The 27,813-nt window shown below is 46.3% G+C and overlaps 1 protein-coding gene and 1 pseudogene across 1 annotated transcript; both read right to left on the bottom strand.

Annotated features, from left to right (window-relative positions):
* Positions 1–3,819: 3,819 nt before the first annotated feature.
* On the bottom strand, positions 3,820–4,317 carry LOC123114552 (protein P21-like). Its single transcript, XM_044536063.1, has one exon. It carries the CDS (start codon positions 4,315–4,317, stop codon positions 3,820–3,822), a length of 498 nt encoding a protein of 165 aa, XP_044391998.1.
* Positions 4,318–21,317: 17,000 nt separating this feature from the next.
* Positions 21,318–24,120, bottom strand: LOC123114551 (pathogenesis-related thaumatin-like protein 3.2; annotated as a pseudogene).
* Positions 24,121–27,813: the final 3,693 nt, after the last annotated feature.

Genomic DNA, 27,813 nt, shown 5'->3' with positions numbered 1-27,813 from the left:
AAATTTTCAAACCGTTCTCTGTTCTACTTCTTCCTACCACGTCGTGTGCCCTTCTTCGCCTTAGCCCTTATTGTTTTGGTTCTACTACACACACAAGTTCACTGATCATCTTGGTTTTCATCACTGGTCTTTTCAACACCTCGCCAATACCCTCGTGATCAGTGTCTTCAGTCTCAATGTTGACACCAGTTTCAGTTTCTTTGGTGTGTACCTCAACATGGGTTTCTTCAGTCTGAACCTCAACACGCTCAGGTTCATTTTCTTCAGTATGAACCTCGACACGCTCAGGTTCAGTTTCTTCGGTGTGCACCTCCACATCAGTTTGTTCAGTTTGAATATTGACTGCAGTAGGATTTTCTTCAGTCTGCTCAGGCTTAGACACACTTCTCTTCTTTCTACCGCCATTGGCTCTTGCTTTTTTTGTTGTCCAACACTGTTCAACAACAAGGGGCTGACTTGCTCGCTTCCTCCTGTGCAGAAAATGTTATAGATATAGTAATTGGAAAAAAGCACCAAATCAAAACACAGACAAATAAACAAGAACATACTTTGGCTTATCAGGAGTGTAACGGCATTTGACAGATCCCACTCTGTGCCCAAGTTCCTGGCACAACTTGCATCTGTTTTTGTTACCTTTTTGGGCCCTTTTTGGCTTTTCATCTTTCTTTCCCTTCTTACTATTCCCACCTTTCTCAAACCATGCCTTGAATCTACTCTGTTTAGGCATGCCAGCCTTTCTTTTCGTCAAGGGAGGACACATGGAAACATTTTTAACTAAATTTTCAAGCCCCTTACATGCATATGTGTGTATAGCCAAAGGTGGCACTGGCCCTAGGCATCTTTTCAACTGGATCATGAACCATGTCCATGAAGCCTCTCTTTCTGACTGAAACAAGCCAACATCAATAGGAAACATCCAGTTGTGTCCATCTAGAGCATTGCATGCTGCCAACTGACCATTCCACTTGCTTGTCAAAAATGATGAGTCTATGCTCAAATATGGACGGCACCCTGCTTTGAAGCCATCTATGCAAGGCTTCAAAGCCATTAAAAACTTGGAGAACTTGACTTCACCTTTGGATGATACCTCTGTATCTATCTCCACAACACTACCAGGTGACCTCTTTTCCACCTCTGCTTTGAAGTTGTAAAGCATCCTAAATGTATTTGCCCAATCACCATATAAATTTTTCATTGTCCTTTGTTTTGCCTTCCACACTGTGGTATATTTCAGTTTAATGGGGTACATCTTTTCCAAGTCTACTTTGAGTTTCTTGGCAGTAGTGTTTGGTGTTTTGGCTAAAATTGGGGTGATCTTTTCTGCAACCCAAAGTTGTGATGTCATGGTTGATACTCTCTGTGAACTTGTAATACAAGTATGTTGATTGGGGATTTGGTTAACCCTGACAGTACTTCCATCAGGTTGCAGTCTAGCAGATATGTACCACTTGCAAGGCTTGACACTACCATCAAATCCTCTGCACCTCGCATAAAACTTCTTTCTATCAGTCCAAATAGTCTTGGCATCAAACTCATGTTTCACAGCATAAGTCTTGAAACACATCCTAAACTCCTTCATGCTTGGGAACAACTTGCCTACTTCAATGACAGGGTTTTCTTTGTCATGCACATGCACCAGCTCATCATCATGTGCATCATCTACTTCATCTACAGCTTGTTCCATCAATTGTCCATCTACATCTTCATCAGCATTAGCAAGCAAACTAGATTCGCCCCTCTCCTGCTTATCTCTGTCATCGACTGGAATGCCAAAAAGTTTGGCCATCTCAATGTCAGGCATTGGTGCAATGACCAAATTAGTAGACTCATCTAATTCAACTACATTCCAATTAACAGTTGCTGCAGTTTCAGTTTCAGTTCTAGTCACCTGTCCCTCTTCGGCTATTACTGTAAGTTCAGTACACATGGGAATCAATGGCCTTTGTGTAGCCCAATCATGATCTACCATCTGCGCAGCCAATTGTGATGGCACATATCCAACCTTCGAAAAAATATTCAGATCAACCAGCTCAGCAAAAAAATTAGCTCGTTTGCTTGTCCAGCTGTTTTGCCGATCGATTTCATCAACAATCTGTTCACCATCTTCCATTCTCACATACTCTCCTTTCCAATCATCAAACCGCAATAGTGATACTTCTTGCTCTGGACCTCAAACAACATTCTCCTCAATTTTTTCCACCAATTTCTTCACTGCCTTCTCTCCCATGTTCTGTAGAACTTGTGGATCAATCTCTGTAAACTCAACCTCCCATTTAACAATTGTGTCTCTCTCAATGTTCTGAATGCTACCATCAACTAATTTTGCCTTTGATGGAAAGAAATTGACCGTCAATTCGAAGGTCCGAGCGGCAGCATCCCCTCTGTCAGTGGCGGACACTGTGAGCCCGTGAGAAAGAGCAGACTAGGCCCTAATTGCATGCAAAATTGGATCGGAGAGAGGCGCATTACCTATTCGAAGTTGAATCTGGCGGCTCCATCTCAGTATGCCCACGGGCTCCCCTCACAACCTATCGATTCAACAAGCAAAAACAGAGGAAACGAGCTGAGATCTACGGGGACAAGAGAGGAATGGGAGGGGGACTAGGGTTCTCACTCACCATTTTTTCAGGACGAAGGCTTCGCCGCCGTTGAGAACGAGTGCTCCGCCGCCGCCACCGAGAACGCAAGATCCGCCGCCACCGGAGAAGAAGGGGGGGAGAGGGCAGAGTGGCTGGCCCGGCACGGTCAGCTGTTTTGAGGAGCAATTAAGTTGGACCCACATGTCCTAACATAAACGGGCTTCGTTGACGACCAATTTAACCACATTTAACACCCCATGTGGCCCTGGGCTATTTACCTGCTCAAATGTGTCGCACCACAACCATTCGCTCGAACAACGTTGCACACAAGCCAATTCACCTCAAATGTGTCGCACAGGAGCTATTGGCCCGTGCCAAATAGACCTAGCACCCAAAAAAATGACAGATCCAATCCAGAGAAAAAAATCACGGCAGTCAATGCCATAGTCTCCGGATTCTTCCCACTAAGTCATGAAGTTAGCAAATCGTTCACATTTTAAATTTTGAACAAAGAGCCACTACGCAATACATTCATAGTCTAGGCGCTTTTGACAACAACAAAGATTGGTTTAGTTGGTTACTGTGGTGGTGCACTTGCAGGAGGTCGGGAGTTCGAATCTTGTCCTGGCCGCCCTTTCTTCCCTTTCTTTTCTCGCGGAGTGGAGCGCTTGGATGAATCAGAAGAGGCGCGCGAATCGTACGTGCCTATCGCTAACGAACAGTCGGCAGGTATTTAGCTTTGTCGTTCAGATTATTAATCAGTGTTTAGGCACTGCAGCAGTACTTTGTTTATGGGCCGGTGGCCCAGCTCGCTACTGTTAGACACCTGTTAGACATGGCGAGCGTCACATAAAATGTCTCGTAGACAAACCGAGGCAACGAGCGTCATATAGGAAATATGAGATTCACGGTTAGCTACTATCTTCAGAAAAGGCAACTAAACTTGGGTAGGCCCTAGGCCTATAGCCAATGCCTTGTTTCATATACTCCCTCCGATTTATATTAACTGTTGCTGATTTAACATGGATTAAAGAGAGAAGTATGTTCGTCCTCGAAACAAAGAAGTTGACTATTCTATCCTCACAAAAGAAAAAAAAATGTTGTCAATTTTTTTTCTCAATAAAGTTTTTCAATAGATTTTTTTTGTGGAATCATTAGTCATCATTATTTCCATTATTACATTGGAAATGCTATTACATTACAGACTTAACCATCGAAGTAAATTGAATCCCAATCGCCTCTATGGGCAGAAGGTGACTTGGTAGTCTGATCGGACGTGGCATGTGAAGGTGCTGCTCTTCTCGTAGGCGTAGCTGTAGGCGTCCGGACAGTGCCCCTTGAAGAAGCGCGAGTAGTCCGTCGGCCCACAGGTCGACGGCGTAAGCGGCGGCATGCAGCAGTATTGGGTGGTGCCGAACTTGATGCACGCACTCACACAGCCTCCGTCCACCTTCAGCTCCGACGGGCACTTTGCGTTGATGTCCGCGGTACAGATTATCGCGTGACAGCTGCTGCCGATAGGCCCAAAGCTCATGGGCACGTTGAATCCATCGACGAGGGGGATGTCATAGAAGTCAGGGCTGCCGCCCTTACCTAGCGTGTACTCGGCGAGCGTCGCGGGTGGCTTCCCACCGGCGGCACAGGACAACACGCCACCACAATTGCCCGTGATGCACGGCCCGCGGCCGCTGGCATCGAATTTGCAGCCGATGCGCCCCCAAATCCATCCAGACACCATGCCCGGGGGATTTGAATGGGGAAATTTTACGGTACATCATACTACTCAACGTAATGGGTAGTATTTAGTTAATTTAATGGTCAGCATGAGACCGTCAGATTTTGGCTTAATCTAATGGTTAATCTAATGGTCCCCAATGCCGGCCATCCATCGCTTGCAAAATAATCATCCAGTCGCCGCCCCATGTTCTTGGCCATCCAGGATGCTGCGTGCAGGCTGGCAGCCTGGCACCCTTAGAGAGTCCTCCATCCTAACTACTCCCAGCGCACTGTCATCCCACTGCTGCCAAAAGTCAGAGCCTATACTGCTTGCATGCCGCCGGCGGCGACAGGAATTTACTTAATTAGCTAGTTTTTTTTAAAGAATGGGCATGGCGTGATGTCAATAAGAGAGTTCGATGGAGTTGAATACTTACCGTGGTATGGCCTCGTATTCTAGTGTCTGCATGGTCATTCATAGGATGGGCTGGACAAGGCCGGGGCCATGCGGTCCAAGCGAAGCCTGTCATCTCTATGTCAGCGACTAGTTGTCACTAGTAGAAAAGGGGCATTTGTCCCGATTCGTAAGGGCCTTTAATCGGGACTAAAGGATCGTTACTAATGCCTCCCCCTTTAGTCCCGATTCTAACAGGAACCGGGATAGATGTGCCTCCACATGGCCGGTGCGCCGAGCCCAGGCATGAGGGCCTTTGGTCCCGGTTGGTGGCACCAACCGGGATCAAAAGGCGTCGACGCGTCAGCAATTCAGTGGCTGGGGTTTTTGGTTTTTTTTTTGGGGAGGGGGGGGGGGGGTTTGGGGGGTTAATTTAGGTGTTTCATATATTGTGTTAGCTAGCTAATTAATAGAGAGAAGTGTCCTCTCTTATGTCTGTGCTTGGTCGACGCTACGTCTGTACATAGAGAGGCCCTCGACACGCTAGCTAGTAAGAAAATGAAGGGAACCATTAAGTACAGAAATTCGTCATGCATACCGAGAGAAGTGATCGATCGACCTCTCCTTCTCCGAGAGATTGGTCGAACAACAAGTTTTCGTATTGTCTATCCGACGCTACTGGCTATACATACGTATACAATATGTAAGAGCTCTTACAATCCCCTAGCAATTGAAATCAACTTCCACATGGTATTCTCCGGCTTTATTGATGATGTGGTCAAGAAAGAATCCCGCCAATTCCTCTTGAATTATTTTCATGCAATCTTGTTCTAGGAGTTCATCCCGCATCTGCCACGTCTAATTTGAAGAAGGGGTTAATACATATATGAATGAAACTCAACAAAAATGATGGTGTAATAAAATGAAATTGTGAATATTATTGCTTACGCACTTCATATTGTCTTTTAGAGTAGCCCCGCTTATTTTTCAAAGTCGCGTTGTAGATGAACTCGCACACGTAGTATCCATAGAAATCATTCCCTTGTTCCTGCCACAAGCTCTTTACGAGAAATAAAGGTCAATCAAACTGATAATGAAGCATTATAAATGGCATTGATAAAAGTACAACTATAGAATCAACGGGAGATGCGCGCAACTAGCTAGCTAGTAGTACTTACTTTCGGGTATGTATATCGCAGCTCCTTCGGCAGTCCCGGAACTTCTGCGGTGAACTGTTTCCAAACCCTGCAAGACAAAGAAAATAATTATTATTGCTTGAGATATCAGGAAATGAACAAAAAGTTGCCGATATGGTGCGATAAATGATCGATTGAACTTACTTGTTGAGCAAATTAGTCATGTCCGCATAGGTTTGGGTATCTTTTTGTCTCGAGTCTAAGACGTTTACTACTCCCCGCTCAAGCTTAATCTTCAGAAGAACATAGTGGAATCTGCGCATGCATGCATAACTCATCAATTACATTACTATAACCTTACTCGAGTAATAAGGAAAACCGAATATGTACACGACAGTAACATTCACTGGAAGTTGTATATCGCAGCTCCTTCGGCAGTCCCGGAGCTTGTGCGGTGAACTTATTCCAAACCCTGCAAGACAAAGAAAATAATAATTATTACTTGAGATATCAGGAAATGAACAAAAAGTTGCCGATATGGTGCGATAATGATCGATTGAACTTACTTGCTGAGCATTTCAGTGATGTCCGCATAGGTTTCGGGATCTTTCCGTCTCGAGTCTAAGACGGTTACTAGTCCACGCTCAAGCTTAATCTCCAGAAGAATATAGTGGTACCTGCGCATGCATGCATAACTCATCAATTACATTACTATAACCTCGCTCGAGTAATAAGGGAAACCGAATATGCACACGACAGTAACACTCACGGGCCGTTGTAAGGAAAGAGTATGGTATCTTTGTTTTGATTTTTGATCAACGATTGTAGCAAGTTGGCCTCGGCCTCTTCGGCGTGCTTTTTAACCAGAAATTCATCTATGATATTTGTGTTAATGAACCCAATATCATACATTTCTTGTTTTTTGCACTCGATGATCTTCAATCTGCATAATATAGTGAGGATAATTAATTATAAATACATGCAATGAAAGAGCTGAGCTATATATAGAGACTTAATGACAGAAATAGTACTTACAAACAGTAGCAAAAGACCGTTAGTTTATCGAGGGCCATTTGATTGAAGAACGCGAAGAACTCATCAAATGGAACAGTCAACAGATCAGTTTCAATGAGGTCGTGCTCCTCTTTAATATTTAGATACAAAGCATTCGTCCCCCCATACTCTCTGCAGGTTTTCATGTACCAATTATGGAATCTTTGCATCATAGTTGTTAGAGATTTTTCATCTTTGACGAGAGGCTTCCCGTACTCGTATATGTGTTCGCCCACCTCCAAGAAATCAGGAAGTTGATCTTAGGCAGGTAATCTCCAAGATTACCATAACCGGCCACCATCCCCGGAGCATTAGCGACGATGTCGCCGCTAGACACATTGAGCAGGGGGCACGGTTGCTTTGCTTGTTCGCCGAGCTGGGCAATTTTTTTCCCAGCTGCTCGTTCTTTTAACCTTTTTATCACTGACAGTACTTCCCGACCACTCCGCTTCGAGATATGTCTATTCAGTAATGTGCTCATAGTTGGTTCTCGGCGGAGACTTTGGTGGTTTCCTCAGGGCATCGATAGTGCGCTTTGATTTCACCAGATCTACCTTCTCCTCCGGAGGTGGATGTCTCTTTGCTTTCAACCCGGCAAAGAAGTCGTCCACTTCGGCCTGCACGATCTTCGTGTTTTCCACCTTGGTCCTCTCATACGGTAACTTCTCTAGAGGCTTCAGAGAAGGACCGTATCTATATTGCCTCCCGCCTCTGCTGGCTGTACTACTAGACGCTGGAGCAGACGGAGCGGCTGCGACGCCTGTCTTCTTTCGTGCTTGCTTACGAGGCGGAGGAGAAGGACTACGACGCGCCGGAGCAGCCGGGGCGGCGGCGGGTCTCTTCCGCCCTTGCTGGCGAGGCGGAGAAGGAGGAGGCTGCTGGCTGCTCGGGCGCGCCGGCGCAGGCGGAGAAGGAGGCGGAGTGCCACCACGCGCCGGAGAAGGAGGAGGCTGCGCCGGTGTGCCACCACGCGCCGGAGAAGGAGGAGGCTGTTGGCTGCTCGGGCGCGCCGGCACAGAGGGAGAAGGAGGCGGAGTGCCACCACGCGCTGGAGAAGGAGGCCCAGTGCCCTGATCATCACTCACCGGAGGAGGAGGCGGTAGAGGAGGCGGAGTGCCCTGACTCGCCGATGGAGGAGGAGGAGGCGGAGGCGTCCAGTTCGGAAGGTTGATGAGCTCCTTCCACCATAGGCATGGAGTGTTCAAAGCAGAACCCAACCTAGTCTCCCCTTCACCGGTTGGGTAGTCAAGCTGGAGGTCCTCAAATCCCTCCGTTATTTCACCCACCATCACCCTAGCATATCCTTCTGGAATCGGCCGGCAGTGAAAAGTTGCGTCGTGTTCAGTAGGATAAACAGAGCCAACAGCCGCCTTGACCTTCAAATTCATCCATCGCGTCATAAGGTGGCAATTTTGAGCCTCCATGATAGCATCCACGGGATAGATGTCAGGAGCCGTCAAGACATGCTCCGGCTGAAGCAGCTCGGTGGAAGCCACGCTGCTTCTCCGCTGAGATGGCGGGGTAGCTTCGGGGGAAGCTTCGGCAGGCCGTTTGTTATGATCTGCTTCTCGTTCCTCTAGCCCCATTACCATTTCGTGCAGCACCTGCAGTTGGCTCTGCTCCAATTTCTTCCTCCTCTCGTGGGTTTTGTAACCCCCCATGTTCGGAAAACCAACCTTCCACGGAATGGAGCCTGGCATGCCTCGTGTCCGTCCAGGGTGCTCAGGATTCCCGAGGGCAATTGTGAGTTCGTCCTTCTCCCTGTCTGGAACGAACGTCCCTTGCTGCGCTGCATCGATATACTACAGAAGCCTTGTGACTGGTGTTTTCAGTTGCTTGTCCGTCCAATGGCACTTCCCTGATACAGGGTCCAAGGTTTTGCCAGTCCCGAAGAACCAAGTCCGGCAATGGTCTGGCCATCTCATTGTCTCCGGTTCGATCCCTTTATCAAGAAGATCATTCTCAGCCTTGGACCACTTAGGCCGGGCTTGCAGGTAGCCACCTGACCCCGTGCGATCGTGAAACTTCTTCTTCGAAGCATTTTGCTTGTTTGTCGCCAACATCTTCTTACTCTTTTCCGATGTCGTCTAGGCCACAAATGAGGGCCAGTGATCTCTGATCTTCTCATATTTTCCGATGAATTCTGGTGTCTCTTCTTTGGCGACAAACTTTTCCAGCTCTTTCCTCCACCTCCTGAATAGGCCTGCCATCTTCTTAAGAGCACAAGACTTGATTAATTTCTCTTTAACTGGCTTCTCCGGATCCTCCTCTGGCGGTAGGGTGAAATTTGCCTTCAGCTCAGTCCAAAGATCATTTTTCTGCATATCATTGACATAAGATACCTAAGGGTCTTCCTCCTTAGGCTTATACCATTGGTGGATGCTGATCGGGATCTTGTCCCTAACAAGAACCCCACACTGAGCAACAAATGCGTTCAATTGGTTCGCCGTCGCACGCGATTGCCGTGATCTCAAACTTTTCATCCGAGCTCAACTTTTTCTTTGGGCCTCGTCTCCTTACCGAAGTTGTGCTCGATCCGGAGGGCTAGAAAAAGGAAGAAAGACGAGAGTTAATTAATATATGTACATATACCAAAACAATGAATGCATCAATTAGCTAGTCAGCATGGGCTTAACTAATATATATATACCTGGCCGGACTCGGTTCGGTCACCGGAGCAGTCAGCACGGTCTCCTCCTTGTACCTCCATTAGGTCACCGGAGCCATCATGAACATAGCCCTCTTCTTGTGCCGGCATTAATGGGCCGGAGCCATCATGAACATAGCCCTCTTCTTCATCCAGTCCTTCCTGACCAACGGTGTCGTTGAAAAATGATGCAACGACATCACTTCCTTCTGCAATTATCTCCCCCAACATCGCTTCTGTTGCTTCGTCTCGGGAGTGCTCCATAGTTTCTGCAAATATTTACAACATGTCAATTATTATTCAAACATGGTACAGATGGAAATATATTAGTTGCAAACGTAGAACTAGCTAGCTAATCACAATAAGGAATCATGTTAGTGGCCTCGACGCTGCTTCTCTAGGGTTTGGGGTGGCCTAGACAACGCTTCAAGGGGTTTGGGATGGCCTCGGCACAAAGCTTCAAGGGTTTCGGGTGGCCTCGACGATAACGCTCTTTTAACTTGGTAAACTTGGGTGGCCTCAAGAGAGTTTGTCGGGTAGGGGCGCAGCGGGAGGGGGTATGAGACCAACATCGTTTTTTCTCTAGGATTTGGGTGTCCTCGAGAGTTTTGGTCGAGCGAGAGGGCCGAGGGGGGGTATATCGACGACGACAGAGTAGAAGATCAAAGAAAAAAAAGAAGAAGAAAAAAGAGGAGAAGAAGAAAGGAATAGAGGAGAAGAAGAAAGGAATAGAGGAGAAGATCGAAGAAAAAAAAAGAAGAAAAAAAGAGGAGAAGAAGAAAGGAATAGAGGAGAAGAAGAAAAAATAGAAAAAATAATTTCTATTTTTTCTTCTCCTCCTCTATTCCTTATTATTTCTATTTTTTCTTCTCCTCCTCTATTCCTTTCTTCTTCTCCTCTTCCTTTTCTTCTTTTTTTTCTTCTTATTTATTTCTCCTCTTCTTCCTCTCCTCTTCTTCTTTCTTTCCTCTTCTTATTTCCTTTTTCCTCTCATTATTCATTTTCTTGTTCTTCCCTTCCTAGCTAGATATATAAAACTTTTCTAAAATTGTAACTTTTGCATATATAAACCTTTTCCATGGATCATCATTTCTCATATATATCGAATATATATCCATTGTCATATATAAAAACTTTCTATATATGAACAAAAAACTTTCTATGAACAAACAAACATTTTTCACGTATATATTTAGCATATTCTAGCCACATACACATATACATCACATACACATATACATTATAGACACATACACATATACATCACATACACATATATATTATAGCCATATACACATATACATCACATATGAACAAAAAAAATTAAACTAATAAAAATAAAAAAACATATAGCCACATACATACACATATACATTATATATATATATGAACAAAAAAATTAAACTAATAAAAAAATAGAGCCGGGGCGGCGGCTCACAGCGGGGCCGGCGCGCGGGGGTGGGGGCAGGGGCAGGGCGACGGCGAGGGCGAGCACGTGGCAGGGGCTCGGGGCGCCGGGGCGGCGCGCGCGAGCATGGGAGCTCGAGGCAACGGCAAGAGCGGCAAGGGCGCCGGCGCGCGGGGGCGGGACGGGGCAAGGGCAGGGCGACATCAACGAGGAGCGGGCGGCGACGGCCAGCACGAGGCAGGGCACGGGGCGACGGCGACGAGGAGCGGGCGTTGATGGCGATGAGGAGCGGGCGGCACGGGCAGCCTGGCGGCATCGAGGAGGTCGTCGGCGTCATCGGGGGCAACTGGCGAGGGAAATCTAAAAATTCCCCAAGTGTTGCTTATGTAGCAAAGGCTTTGGTCCCGGTTCGTGGAACCAACCGGGACCAATGCCTCATTTAGTCCCGGTTGGTGCCACCAATCGGGACCAAAGGCCAGTTTTCGGCAGCCCAAAGGGCGGGAAGCGGCGGCCTTTGGTCCCGGTTGGTGGCACCAACCGGGACTAAAGGTGGGCATTGGTCCCGGTTTGTGCCACGAACCGGTACCAATGCACCCGTTTAGTCCCGGTTGGTGGCTCCAACCGGGACCAAAGGCCTTGTGCTGGAACTGGCGCGGCGTGGTGCGGTGGGATGTTTAGTCCCACCTCGCTAGCCCAGAGGGCTCGACAGTGGTTTATAAGCGCTGCTGCGCTGACCACTTCGAGCTCCTCTCAAATGCAGGCTTACGGGCCTAAAGTCACTTATCTGCCTGCGGGCCTACTGGGCCTCCTGCGGGTCTGAATCCTGGTCCATGGTAGGGTTTCTAGTCGTATTCAGGCCGTGGGGGCCCAGTAGGAGGCATTTTTTTATTTTTTGTTTTCTTTACTTATTGTTGCTATTTTTAATTTTTTCCAGTTTTTTTGTTTTGTTTTCAGCATTATTTATTTTCCTTTGTTTTTTGCTTTATTTTTTAATTCTTTTTGCTTTTAGTTTTAGAAAAATTATAAACTTTCTGTTAGTGCCATTAGTTTTCAAATGTGAAAACACTTTTTTTATTTTCTTGTTTTCTTTCTTGCTTTATTTGTTTTATTTTGTTTCTACTTACAACAAAATACTTATTGTTGCTATTTATTTTTTTCTAGTTTTTTTGTTTTGTTTTCTGTATTATTTATTTTCTTTTGTTTTTTGCATTCTTTTTTAATTCCTTTTTGCTTTTAGTTTTAGGAAAATTATAAACTTTCTGTTAGTGTCATTAGTTTTCAAATTTGAAAGGACTTTTTACGTTTTTTTGTTTTCTTTGTTGCTTTATTTATTTTATTTTGTTTCTACTTACAACAAAATACTTATTGTTGCTATTTTTATTTTGTTTCCGGTTTTTTGTATTGTTTTCTGTATTATTTTTTGTTTTTGTTTTTTGCTTTATTTTTTAATTCTTTTTGCTTTTAGGTCAGCAAAATTATAACTTTCTGTTAGTGCCATTAGTTTTAGAAAAATCATAAACTTTCTTTTAGTGCCATTAGTTTTCAAATTTGAATAGCCAAAATTTGAATTCTTTGAAATTTGCGTGAATCACAAGTTTGTGATTAACTTTACTAAAAAATGAACATACATGCGCCTATAGAGAAAATTCAACCTAAATTCATAATAAATTCCTATAAATTTCAGAGAAATTCACTATGAATTTAGGTCAATTTTCCTGTATAGGGGCATCTATTTTCACTTTGAGTGGAGCTCAACAAGGCAGAGAGGGACGGGCTTATAAACCGGTGTGAGCGCCATTCGGTTGGCGAGGTGGGACTAAACTCTAAGCGCAACGAGGACCAACCCTTTAGTTCTGGTTTGTGGCACAAACCGGGACTAATGGTCATGGGCCAGGGGCGAGGCGCATTGGTCCCGGTTCGTGCGTGGAACCGGGACCAAAAGGTCCAAACGAACCGGGACCAATGGCCCACGTGGCTGCCCTCTTGAGAGTGTTCTTGGTGAGAACATAGTTGACAAGGAGCGAACCGGGATTAATGGTATTACGAGGGCCGAACCATAAGACATTAAAGCATTTCAAATGAACTCTGAAAAAGTTGAAAGTTGGCATGGTATCATAATTTCACCCACATAGCATGTGCACGTACAAAACGAACAATGGTATCATACTCGTCTGTTACAAAGTTGGCATGGTATCATCATAACAGTTGCGGGAGAAATTCTTCACTTTTTCTTCGCTTGTGTCATTTGCTTATTGCGTCATAACCATGTATAATCTTCATCGTTTATCAGGATGCTGGGGTCAGCCTTGACTTTGAAGGGAGGAATTTCATGAAACTTTTCATAATCTTCAGACATGTCTGTCTTGCCCTCCACTCCCACGATGTCCCTTTTTCCTGAAAGAACTATGTGGTGCTTTGGCTCATCATATGATGTATTCGCTTCCTTACCTTTTCTTTTTCTCAGTCTGGTAGACATGTCCTTCACATAGATAACCTGTGCCACATCATTGGCTAGGACGAACGGTTCATCAGTGTACCCAAGATTTTTCAGATCCACTGTTGTCATTCCGTACTGTGGGTCTACCTGTACCCCGCCTCCTGACAGATTGACCCATTTGCACTTAAACAAAGGAACCTTAAAATCATGTCCGTAGTCAAGTTCCCATATGTCCACTATGTAACCATAATACGTGTCCCTTCCCCTCTCGGTTGTTGCATCAAAGCAGACACCGCTGTTTTGGTTGGTGCTCTTTTGATCTTGGTCAATCGTGTAAATGTATTCCCATTTATCTCGTATCCTTACCAAATCGTAAAGTCGAAGATGGTCCCCTGGACAACAAGTACAGCTCATCACAAACAGTGTTGTCACCTCTGAGACGAGTTTCCAACCAACTGCTGAAAGTCCTGATGTGTTCACATGTAATCCAGTTGTCGCACTGCTCTGGGTGTTTGGAGCACAGACTGTTCTTGTGTTCATCGACATACGGGGTCACCAAGGTAGAGTTCTTTAGAACTGTATAGTGTGCCTGAGACCAAGAATATCCGTCCCTGCATATTATTGAGTCCCTTCCAAGCGTGTCTTTTCCAGTCAGTCTCCCCTCATACCGCAATTTAGGGAGACCTATCTTCTTAAGGCCAGGAATGAAGTCAACACAAAACCCGGTGATATCCTCTATTTGATGGCCCATGGAGATGCTTCCTTTTGGCCTAGCACGGTAAAGACATATTTCTTTAGGACTCCCATGAACCTCTCAAAGGGGTACATATTGTGTAGAAATACGGGGTCCAGAATGACAATCTCGTCGACTAGATGAACTAAGACATGCGTCATGATATTGAAGAAGGATGGTGGGAACACCAGCTCGAAACTGACAAGACATTGCACCACATCACTCCTTAGCCTTGGTATGATTTCTGGATCGATCACCTTCTGAGAGATTGCATTGAGGAATTCACATAGCTTCACAATGGCTAATCGGACGTTTTCTGGTAGAAGCCCCCTCAATTTAACCGGAAGCAGTTGCGTCATAATCATGTGGCAGTCATGAGACTTTAGGGACCTTCATACTAAGCAGGCATTCAAAGAAGATTTCCTTCTCTTCTTTGGTAAGAGCATAGCTGGCAGGACCTTCATACTGCTTTGGAGGCATGCCGTCTTTTTTGTGCAAACGTTGCAGGTCCTCCCGTGCCTCAGCTGTATCTTTTGTCTTTCCATACACGCCCAAGAAGCCTAGCAGGTTCACACAAAGGTTCTTCGTTACGTGCATCACGTCAATTGAAGAGCGGACCTCTAGGTCTTTCCAGTAGGGTAGGTCCCAAAATATCGATTTCTTCTTCCACATGGGTGCGTGTCCCTCGGCGTCATTCGGAACAGCTAGTGCGCCGGGACCCTTTCCAAAGATTACGTGTAAATCATTGACGATAGCAAGTACGTGATTACCGGTACGCATGGCGGGCTTCTTACGGTGATCTGCCTCGCCTTTGAAATGCTTGCCTTTCTTTCGACGTTGATGGTTGGTCGGAAGAAATCAACGATGGCCCAGGTACACATTCTTCCTGCAGCTTCCCAGGTATATACTTTCGGTGTCAAGTAAACAGTGCGTGCATGCGTGGTATCCCTTGTTTGTCTGTCCTGAAAGGTTACTGAGAGCGGGCCAATCATTGATGCTCATGAATAGCAACGTATTTAGGTTAAATTCCTCCTGTTTGTGCTCATCCCACGTACGTACACCGTTTCCATTCCACAGCTGTAAAAGTTCTTCAACTAATGGCCTTAGGTACACATCAATGTCGTTGCTGGGTTGCTTAGGGCCTTGGATGAGAACTGGCATCATAATGAACTTCCGCTTCATGCACATCCAAGGAGGAAGTTTATACATACATAGAGTCACGGGCCAGGTGCTGTGATTGCTGCTCTGCTCCCCGAAAGGATTAATGCCATCTGCTCTTAAAGCAAACCATACGTTCCTTGGGTCACGTGCAAACTCAGCCCAGTACTTTCTCTCGATTTTTCTCCACTGCGACCCGTCAGCGGGTGCTCTCAACTTCCCGTCTTTCTTACGGTCCTCACTGTGCCATCGCATCAACTTGGCATTCTCTTCATTTCTAAATAGACATTTCAACGGTGGTATTATAGGAGCATACCACATCACCTTCGCAGGAACCCTCTTCCTGGGGGGGGGGGGGTCGCCGTCAACATCACCAGGGTCATCTCGTCTGATCTTATACCGTAATGCACCGCATACCGGGCATGCGTTCAGATCCTTGTACGCACCGCGGTAGAGGATGCAGTCATTAGGGAATGCATGTATCTTATGCACCTCCAATCCTAGAGGGCATACGACCTTCTTTGCTGCGTATGTACTGTCGGGCAATTAGTTATCCTTTGGAAGCTTCTTCTTCAATATTTTCAGTAGCTTCTCAAATCCTTTGTCTGGCACAGCATTCTCTGCCTTCCACTGCAGCAATTCCAGTACGGTACCGAGCTTTGTGTTGCCATCTTCACAATTGGGGTACAACCCTTTTTTGTGATCCTCTAACATGCGATCGAACTTCAGCTTCTCCTTTTGACTTTCGCATTGCGTCCTTGCATCGACAATGACCCGGCGGAGATCATCATCATCGGGCACATCGTCTGGTTCCTCTTGATCTTCAGCAGCTTCGCCCGTTGCAGCATCATCGTGCACATCGTCTGGTTCCTCTTGATGTTCAGTAGCATCACCGTATTCAGGGGGCACATAGTTGTCATCGTACTCTTCTTCTTCGCCGTCTTCCATCATAACCCCTATTTCTCCGTGCCTCGTCCAAACATTATAGTGTGGCATGAAACCCTTTTAAAGCAGGTGGGTGTGAAGGATTTTCCGTCAGAGTAAGACTTCGTATTCCCACATATAGGGCATGGACAACACATAAAACCATTCTGCTTGTTTGCCTCAGCCACTTCGAGAAAATCATGCACGCCCTTAATGTACTCGGAGGTGTGTCTGTTACCGTACATCCATTGCCGGTTCATCTGCGTGCATTATATATAATTAAGTGTGTCAAAAATCATTACAGAACATCATGAATAGATAACTAAGTGACCAAATTAATAGAAGTTCATCATCACATTAAAACCAAAGTACATACATAGTTCTCATCTTCAAGCGAAAATCATTACAGAACAACATAAAGCTCTACAGAGCATCTAAATTAATTAAACAATACATTGAAACTATGTAAAACATTTCAATGCGAAAACAAATGCGATCATAATCGCAACCAAGGTAACAACTGATCCAATGGCATAATAATACCAAGCCTCGGTATGAATGGCATATTTTCTAATCTTTCTAATCTTCAAGTGCATTGCATCCATCTTGATCTTGTGATCATCGACGACATCCGCAACATGCAACTCCAATATCATCTTCTCCTCCTCAATTTTTCTTATTTTTTCCTTCAAGAAATTGTTTTCTTCTTCAACTAAATTTAACCTCTCGACAATAGGGTCGGTTGGAATTTCCGGTTCAACAACCTCCTAGATAAATAAAATCTATGTCATGTTGGTCGGCATCATTTTCATAAACAATAAATGCACCAATAGTTATGAAAAGATAATATATACCACATCCGAATCATAGACAGGACGAGGACCGACGGGGGCAGATACCAAAACCATCGCACTATATAAGATGCAATAATAAAAGTAAGAAAATAATACAAGTATCTATCTAAACATACAAGTAAGAATATTTTTCCTTTCAGAAAGAAGATAAGAACAATAGGCTCACCACGGTGGTGCCGGCGATGAGATCGACGCGGGTGATCGACGGTGGTGAAGACGGGTACGGGGCGTGACGGACCGCTAAACCTAGACAAATATTGAGGAAAATGGAGCTTGGAGGTCGAGCTTGGAGAGGAGAAAGCTTAAGTAGTGTGGCTCGGGCATTCCGTCGAACACCTTGTGTGCATAGGAGGTGAGCTAGAGCACCACCAAGCCCTCTCCCCCTCGGCTGCCAAAAAAACAGAGCAGTGTGCTCTGCTCTTACGCGAGGGGGTATATATAGGCACCTCATTGGTCCCGGTTGGTGGCATGAACCGGGACTAAAGGGCAGCCTTTGGTCCCGGTTCATGCCACTAACCGGGACCAATCGTGGTGGGCCAGGAGCGAGGCCCATTGGTCCCGGTTTGTCCCACCAACCGGGACCAAAAGGTCCAGACGAACCGGGACCAATGGCCCAGGTGGCCCGGCCGGCCCCGGGGCTCATGAACCGGGTCCAATGCCACCATTGGTCCCGGTTCTGGACTGAACCGGGACTAATGGGCTGACCCGGTATGGACCAATGCCCCCTTTTCTACTAGTGTGTAGATCCCGGAGGCTCGACCAGAAGACCAAAAATCGGGCAATCTAGCCACGGACGACGGCCAGCAAGGCGAGGCGATGAAGAGGGCATGCGGCTGGGGCGACGCACTGGCCTTCGTCGTCTTCGCAGGTGACCCACTCAAAATCATGTAGGTTCAAGGGTAACACAAAAGGCATGACAACTCGCTGTTGCCGACGGTGTCAATATGTTATTGAAACTGACCCTGAGCCACCTACTTAAGTGGCCAACGAATGATATAGAGGAGATTCCCCAAGGATATGTCGGCACCGGAGATGTAGTGCCAGATAATCCACATTCAGGGGAGAAGAATGCACGTGACAGTTGCAGACAATCTGCGGACAAACCACCTATGCATGTTGTCATCCCCGAAGGGCCGAAAATGAACATGTATAAGCCTGGGGAACTGCTTCTATCAGATTCTATGTTGGAGACCGTCTCGATTGATCTTCAATTTCTACACGCTCATGTGGTAGATAAATTAAAAACTGTCAACATGGATACACGGCCAAGGTGATAGAAGGTTATAGTTTTGTCCCAGAGTCTCCGCCCGACAGAATTGATTTGGCCTTTGATGAAGTCATCTATGCAAATATTTTCTCCGTTAGTGCAGTTTCCCTAGAGTTAATGAGGCTCTGGGTACTTCATCGAGCTACAGATCCCCTACTCCCGCATGGTAAAGTGTCCTTACCTAATCCTTTTTACATGCACTGCCACAACCTGGAAACCACAGAAGTCCAGGAGGTCATCTCAGACTACATGTTCCCGTTCACATATCCCCGTTCTTTATTGTCAATCATCCACATGCGGACACCTTTCTAGTGCCATACTGCGAAGTAAGTCATTAACATTCACTAATTTATTTTGAAACATATAAATGGCCTTGTGGTTTGATCTCATCAATGCTAATTTCTTTATTTTTTTGCGCAGCAACCGACATTGGATCGTAATCGCACTATTGCCAATGGATGGCTTGGCTTACTTCTTCAATTCGAAGAGACACCCTCAAAAGAACTGGACTGGATTGAAGAAGGTTCTAAATGATGCTCTCGCCAAGTGTAAGAACGTCAAAGAGACTATAGCAGAACATTCAGAATTCAAGTTCTTCACTAGCGCTTGTTGTTATTAAGAACAAAATGTGGAAACCTCTCATAGGTCTGGATGTCATGCCATGGCTATCATGGATGACTTTTTTGAAGAAAAGCAAATATTTGCATAATCATAGCCAGGTCATCAAGTGGTCCGAAGAGATGGAGAGGGACATGGGCATAGGGGTACTATTAACAGAGTTTGGCCGCCTCCAAAAGGTGTTGGCCAGAATCATCAACAAAGAGGTTGTAAATGAAGATGGGAAGTTTCACTTGTAGCTAGAGCGAGATGAAGAACGACTTCACTGAGTCGAAAACATATTCGGTAATCGAGTGTGAGCGATACAATGCTTCAAAACATCTTGATTCGTTGTTCATTTTATGAGTTGACAATTTTACATGTTTATTTGTTGCCCTACACTTCTTATACTGTATGTTTGCTTCATTAATAATCTTAATTATTGTAACACCGTTGTAGTATGATTGTTTGAATGAAATGGGATGATTGAGTGCAAAATACTGCTTCAGAGCCGCGCGCAGCAAAAAAAAAACAATGCCGCGGCAGCAATTTCTCTATATGCCGACAACACTACCAGTGGTAGGCGGCAAAGGTGTCTGTCACTGCTAATACACACCATAGTGGCGGGCAGAGATTATAGTTGTGGCGGGCGATAAATTTTGCCCGCCACTACAACACTGTCATCAGTGGCGGGCGGCGGGCTGCCACTGATGTCATAATAGCAATGGCAGGAAGTCAGTGGCGGGCGGTTCTGAGAGCCCGGCCCGCCACTACTAGGCTTTTTGCACCCGCCGTTGCTGGGCATTCCTGCAGTAGTGTCAAATGAGCTCGGGTGAACAATAAATCAAATCTAAAAAAATCAAAAAAGTCTGTCTTTTTTGTGATAAACATTAACAAATGTTCTAAAAGCTTGCAAAATTTCATCGTGGAGTCACATTTGCGGAAGTTGTGGTAACATATCCATTTTCTTTGCCACGCCTTTTAGGAATGTGATTCTATGATGAAATTTTGAAAACTCATAGAACATTTGTCAATGTTTGTCATAAAAAATATTCAGATTTTTTGATTGTTTTTAAATTGTTTTCAGTTTTAGTGTCCATCAAAGTTCATTTGAGCTCGGGCTTAGAAACTTCGTGTCCGCTCAAAGGTTCTTTTTTAAGACAGAGAAAATACTCTGGTTTTGAACATACTCCCTCCGTCTGGTGAAGAGTGTACATTTGGCTTTGAAATTTGTCCAAAAAGAGTGTACTTCTATCTTTCTAATGCACTTTAAAATAGGAAAATTTGTTTCTCTCGCATGGTCTCCTTAATTTGTACATGGGTTGGGTAATTAAAGAGGAGAGAGATGATGGCTTGCACTTTTCCAATGCATTTTTTACTCCACTCCGTAATTGGTCCTAAAAAATTTATACTATGTACACTTTTCACCGGACGGAGGGAGTACTCTGGAATTAATATCAAAGTTTTTAATAGTAGCCAAACACCTCAAAGTAAATTAAACTGCAGTAGTATTTTCTAAAATACTTTGCTATCAAACAGAGCCTACATCTAGGAGGCAGACATTCACTGGTCCACACCTGGCTGTGTTATTTTTTTTAAATGTTTTCTATTGACATAGCAATGTGGTTGTCAAGAAGGGGGGGAGAAGATGTTGTGACTCACTCTTGGCCACAAATTGTTTTCATGGTCCTAGCTATTAATGACACTTGAGCTCGTGGACTATTCTCATCTTGTTTCATGGTCCTAGCTACTAATGACACTTGAGCTCTATCATCAAGTGTTCAAGGTCAGTGGTCCTACCGCTATCTTGAGTTGTGTCAAGAGAAAAAACAGCACATTGCTGATTAACTTGATTGTGGGTAAGATAATTAGGTGACCACCTCCATCGTGGATGTCTGTGGTGCACGACGGCGAGCAGAATTAACTCTAGGATAGCAACGTGCAGCTACCTCTTTGTCTTAGCTACAAAAGATACACAAAAGGTAGATCAAAGCGGATAAAAAGAGATGAATATGCGGTTAAACGACATGATATATTGTGATCCGTCTAGACTAGGAGCATGTTAATAAAAACCTCTCTAGACTAAGCGTAATCGTAAGTGCATATGCGGCTAAACGACATGATATACCAGAGATGAAGATGGAAGGTGGCACAACGAAAATGCTAAACTTGCACGATCATGATTATATATGGATTTGATGTACGGAAATGGGATGTCCTCTTGGGGCTTGGGCACAGCAAAAATGCTAAACTTACAGGAGTAAGCAAAGAGGATGTAAGAGGGACCATATTAAAATTTCCATAGATGCATTACTCATGGCAATAATAAGGTAAGAAAATAAAACAGAGTTGCACTCCACATAACCGTAGAAATTACACTTCCATTTTCTCTGAATGGCACGCAGCAGCCATGCACGCACGCACGCACACACAGAAATGATCGACGATCATAATAAGCAAGGAAGACTACTAGGAGTAGTACGTCCTCTACTTACTGATCCATGTGCAAATCATTTCGGGCGGGGCAGAGGACGATCTGGTAGTTGGTTCCGGCGGGGCAGGTGAATGTGCTGGTCTGGTCGTCTTTGGCGTAGCTGTAGGCGTCGGGGCACTTGCCCTTGAAGAACCTCGAGTAGTTCGTCGGCGGGCAGTTGTGCTCGAACTGGCCCCGGCAGCAGTACGTGTCGCCGCCGAACTTGCCGCACGCGCTCGCGCACCCTCCGGGCACCTGCAGCTCTGGCAGGCATTCCCTGGTGATGTCTACGGCTTTCCAAAAGTTGTTCTATTTTTCCCCAAAAATGACCACTACAGTACCATGCTAGAACATTACTTCTTCTCAAATATAATATATGTCGTTTTTTAATGTTGTCATGGACTCTACAAACGTATTGGAGAAGGTTATAGCGGGAGTAGTTGCTACATTGCATTGCTGCAGTGCTTTTTTGAGGGGTATCACCAGGTTTTTATTAACTCAAAACAACGTTTGGGATACAAGCGATTTCAGGTGGGTATGTAACCCACAGGTGGGGCACCCCAAATCTAGCGATAAAGCAGCTTTTGCTAGGCTTTGAGCTCCTTCATGTGATTCTCTCATCTCATGCTTTACCCCTAACATCTTCAATGGACGACATATTTGCTTTAATATCCTTTATTTATGGTCATTGAACTTGGTCCTGCATTCAGATTCTTAATCAGTGTTTAGGTACTGCAGCAGTACTTTGTTTATGGGCCGGTGGCCCAGCTCGCTACTGTTAGACACCTGTTAGACATGGTGAGCGTCACATAAGATGTCTCGTAGACAAACCGAGGCAACGAGAGTTATATAGGAAATACGAGATTCACGGTTAGTTACTATCTTCAGAAAAGGTAACTAAACTTGGGCAGGCCTTGTTTCATATACTCCCTTCGATTTATATTAATTGTTGCTGATTTAACATGGATTAAAGAGAGAAGTATGTTCGTCCTCGAAACAAAGAAGTTGACTATTCTATCCTCACAAAAGAAAAAGAATGTTGTCAAACAAATTTTCTCAATAAAGTTTTTCAATAGATTTTTTTTGTGGAATCATCGGTCATCATTATTTCCATTATTACATTGGAAACGCTATTAAATTACAGACTTAACCATCGAAGTAAATTGAATCCCAATCGCCTCTATGGGCAGAAGGTGACTTGGTAGTCTGATCGGACGTGGCAGGTGAAGGTGCTGCTCTTCTCGTAGGCGTAGCCTTAGGCGTCCGGACAGTGCCCCTTGAAGAAGAGCGAGTAGTTCGTCGACCCACAGGTCGACGGCGTAAGCGGCGGCGTGCAGCAGTACTGGGGGGTGCCGAACTTGATGTACGCACTCACACAGCCTCCGTCGACCTTCAGCTCCGACGGGCACTTTGCGTTGATGTCCGCGGCACAACTTATCACGTGACAGCTGCTGCCGACCGGCCCAAAGCTCATGGGCACGTTGAATCCGTCGACGAGGGAGATGTCATAGAAGTCAGGGCTGCCGCCCTTACCTAGCGTGTACTCGGCGAGCATCGCGGGTGGCTTCTCACCGGTGGCAGCACGCCACCGCAATTGCCGTGATGCACGACCCGCGGCCGCTGGCATCGAAGTTGCAGCCGGTGCGCCCCCAAATCCATCCAGGCACCAGGGCCAGCCCTGTGTTTCAGGAGGCCCTAGGCGAACTCGACGACATGGCCCCTATGTCCTAAGATCATACTTATATATGTATGTGTGTGGGTGATACATAAACATCTTTAGTCTGAGATTCGATGACTATAATAATTGTTAGATAGCCATATTATGATAAAAATACTAAAAATATACTAAAATGAAACTAACATGACATGATAACCTCAAAGTAGGACCAAATTCGAAGAACCCTTTCGGTTCGAATTTTCGGATCACTTTCTTTCTTTTTTCTCCTACTTTCAGTAACCGACAAATGCTTTTTAGGCAACATGGCATGATAATGTCAGAAATTTATATATCGGATGATTGGAACCCTAGACAAGTACGCGGAATGATAAAAAAATAGGGCGGTTACGTACTGTGAAAGATTTTATTAGAAAATTATGCACTGAAATTACTCCATGTACTAAAGAATAAAACAAAAAACTACTAAAAATTGGGGTTTGGAGGGTGGATCAGGAACGTGGTGCGTATTACCTCCTTGCTGGATATGCCAAATGGCCGGACTGATGCGCGGCGCGCGCAGCCACGACAACTGGCCAAGGCGCCGAGCGACAGGCCGACGATCGAGAAGAGGACGAACAAGGAAGACGAACCGACGAGCAACGAATGCACGAGCTAATTAGCAAAACTATGACTCGATGAGATCTTGTCTGATTTGTTTCACATAAGCGAAAGGAGCGGCTGTGGCGCCGTGCCTTCGTCTGGCCCAATGACTAATCGCTACTAGCTCTATCTGATGGGCCTTATTTTTTCTTACCTACTTCATCATGGCCCCCCTCCGGCCTGGGCCCTGGGCCGTCGCCCCCCGGCCATACCCCCAGGGCCGGGGGGATTTGAATGGGGGAAATTTTACGGTACATCATACTACTCAACGTAATGGGGTAGTATTTAGTTAATCTAATGGTCAGCTTGAGACCGTCAGATTTTTGCTTAAGGACATATTGGTAATTATGTTTCGTCTAAGTAATTAGACTGATTGCAGCCGACCGCCGCTACAGCCCTCCGTGGCTCCGTCCCCAATGCCGGCCATCCATCGCTTAAATAATAATCCAGTCGCCGCCCCATGTTCTTGGCCATCCAGACGCTGCGTGCAGGCTGGCAGCCTGGCACCCTTTGAAAGTCCTCCATCCCAACTCCTCCCAACGCACTGTCATCCCAACGCTGCCAAAAGTCAGAGCCTACGCTGGTTGCATGCCGCCGGCGGCGGCAGGAATTTACTTAATTAGCTAGCTTTTTTTTGAAAAGAATGGACATGGCGTGATGTCAATAAGAGAGTTCGATGGAGTTGAATACTTACTACCTCCGTTTCAGGTTACAAGTCCTGCGCGTATACCTAGGTTGCCAATTATATCATCCTAATATAAACTATATAACACAAAAATTATATCTTTTGAAAGTAGAAACTTCAAAGTTTATGTCGGTATAATTTTTGTAATATATGACTTGTATTAGGTTGGTCAAATTGACAACCTAGGGGTACGCGCACGCCCTGTAAGCTGAGAGAGAGGTAGTACCATGGTATGGCCTCGTATTCTGGTGTCTGCATGATCATTCATGGGACGGGCTGGACAAGGCCGGGGCCATGCGGTCCAAGCGAAGTCTGTCATCTCTATGTCAGCGACCAGTTGTAGATCCTGGAGGCTCGACCAGAAGACCAAAAACCGAGCAATCTAGCCGCGGACAACGGCCAGCAAGGCGAGGCGATGAAGAGGGCATGCGGCCGGGGCGACGCACTCGCCTTCGTCGTCTTCGTCAGGTGACCCACTCAAAATCATGTAGGTTCGAGGGTAACACGAAAGGCATGACAACTCGCTGCTGCCGACGGTGTCAATATGTTATCGAAAGTGACCCTGAGCCACCTACTTAAGTGGCCAATGAATGATATAGAGGAGATTCCCCAAGGATATGTTGGAAATATGCCCTAGAGGCAATAATAAAAGGATTATTATTATATTTCTTTGTTAATGATAGTTGTCTTTTATTCATGCTATAATTGTATTATCCGGAAATCTTAATACACGTGTGAATACTTAGACCACAACATGTCCCTAGTGAGCATCTAGTTGACGAGCTCGTTGATCAACACATAGTCATGGTTTCCTGACTATGGACATTGGATGTTGTTGATAACGGGATCACATCATTGGGAGAATGATGTGATGGGCAAGACCCAATCCTAAGCATAGCACAAGATCGTGTAGTTCGTTTTGCTAGAGCTTTTCCAATGTCAAGTATCTCTTCCTTAGACCATGAGATCGTGTAACTCCCGGATACCGTAGGAGTGCTTTGGGTGTACCAAACGTCACAATGTAACTGGGTGACTATAAATGTGCACTACAGGTATCTCCGAAAGTGTCTGTTGGGTTGACACGGATTGAGACTGGGATTTGTCACTCCGTATAACGGAGATGTATCACTGGGCCCACTCGGTAGTGCATCATCATAATGAGCTCATAGTGACCAAGTGTCTGGTCACGGGATCATGCATTACGGTACGAGTAAAGTGACTTGCCGGCAGTGAGATTGAACGAGGTATTGGGATACCGACGATCGAATCTCGGGCAAGTAACATACCGTCCGACAAAGGGAATAGTATACGGGGTTGCTTGAATCCTCGACATCGTGGTTCATCCGATGAGATCATCGAGGAGTATGTGGGAGCCAACATGGGTATCCAGATCCCGCTGTTGGTTATTGACCGGAGAGCCGTCTCGGTCATGTCTGCATTTCTCCCGAACCCGTAGGGTCTACACACTTAAGGTTCGGTGACGCTAGGGTTGTATGAATATGAGTATGCAGCAAACCGAATGTTGTTTGTAGTCCCGGATGAGATCCCGGACATCACAAGGAGTTCCGGAATGGTCCGGAGGTAAAGAATTATATATAGGAAGTGCTGTTTCGGCCATCGGGAAAGTTTCGGGGTCACCCGGTATTGTACCGGGACCACCGGAAGGGTCCCGGGGGTCCACCGGGTGGGGCCACCTATCCCGGAGGGCCCCGTGGGCTGAAGTGGGAGGCGAACCAGCCCCTAGTGGGCTGGTGCGCCCCCCTTGGGCCCCCCTGCGCCTAGGGTTGGAAACCCTAGGTGGGAGGCGCGCCCCACATGCCTTGGGGGGCACTCCAACCCCCTTGGCCGCCGCCCCCCTTGGGAGATTGGATCTCCCAGGGCCGGCGCCCCCCTGGGGGCCTATATAAAGGATGGGGGGAGGGAGGGCAGCTGCACCCTGTGTCTTGGCGCCTCCCTCCCCCTGCTACACCTCTTCCTCCTCCCGCGATAGCTTGGCGAAGCCCTGCCGGAGTTCTGCTGCATCCACCACCACGCCGTCGTGCTTCTGGATCTTCATCAACCTCTCCTTCCCCCTTGCTGGATCAAGACGGAGGAGACGTCATGCTGACCGTACGTGTGTTTTGTTGGGGAACGTTGCAGAAAATTAAAATTTTTCTTACGGTTTCACCAAGATCCATCTATGAGTTCATCTAAGCAACGAGTCTAGGGAGAGAGTTTGCATCTACATACCACTTGTAGATCGCGTGCGGAAGCTTGCAAGGTGATGATGTAGTCGTACTCGACGTGATCCAAATCACCGATGACCAGCGCCAAACGGACGGCACCTCCGCGTTCAACACACGTACGGAACAGCCACGTCTCCTCCTTCTTGATCCAGCAAGGAAGGGAGGAGAGGTTGAGGGAGATGGCACCAGCAGCAGCACGACGGCGTGGTGTTGGTGGAGCTGCAGTACTCCGGCAGAGCTTCGCTAAGCACTATGGAGGTGGAGGAGGTGTTGGGGAGGGAGAAGGAGGCAACCAAAGGCCAGGGCGTTCAGGTATGAAGTCCCTCCTCTCCCCCACTATATATAGGGGTGCCAAGGGGGGGTGGCCGGCCCTAGGAGATCCAATCTCCTAGGGGGTGCGGCGGCCAAGGGGGGTTTTCCCTCCCCCCAAGGCACCTAGGAGGTGCCTTACCATCCTAGGACTCTTGCCCCCTTAAACCCTAGGCGCATGGGCCTATGTGGGGCTGGTGCCCTTGGCCCATTAGGCCAAGGCGCACCCCCTTACAGCCCATGTGGCCCCCCGGGACAGGTGGACCCACCCGGTGGACCCCCGGGACCCTTCCGGTGGTCCCGGTACAATACTGATAACCCCGAAACTTGTCCCGATGCCCGAAACAGGACTTCCCATATATAAATCTTTACCTCCGGACCATTCCGGAACTCCTCGTGACGTTCTGGATCTCATCCGGGACTCCGAACAACATTCGGGTTACTGCATATACATATCCCTATAACCCTAGCGTAACTGAACCTTAAGTGTGTAGACCCTACGGGTTCGGGAGACATGCAGACATGACCGAGACTCTCTCAGTCAATAACCATCAGCGGGATCTGGATACCCATGATGGCTCCCACATGCTCCTCGATGTTGTCATCGGATGAACCACTATGTCGAGGATTCGATCAAACCCTGTATGCAATTCCCTTTGTCAATCGGTACGTTACTTGCCCGAGACTCGATCGTCGGTATCCCAATACCTTGTTCAGTCTCGTTACCGGCAAGTCACTTTACTCGTACCGTAATGCATGATCCCGTGTCAAACACCTTGGTCACATTGAGCTCAATATGATGATGCATTACCGAGTGGGCCCAGAGATACCTCTCCGTCATACGGAGTGACAAATCCCAGTCTCGATCCGTGTCAACCCAACAGCTACTTTTGGAGATACC

Source organism: Triticum aestivum, chromosome 5B (genome assembly GCF_018294505.1).
Source record: "Triticum aestivum cultivar Chinese Spring chromosome 5B, IWGSC CS RefSeq v2.1, whole genome shotgun sequence".
NCBI classification, from domain to species: Eukaryota; Viridiplantae; Streptophyta; class Magnoliopsida; order Poales; family Poaceae; genus Triticum; species Triticum aestivum.
This window is presented reverse-complemented; position numbering and strand designations above follow the sequence as displayed.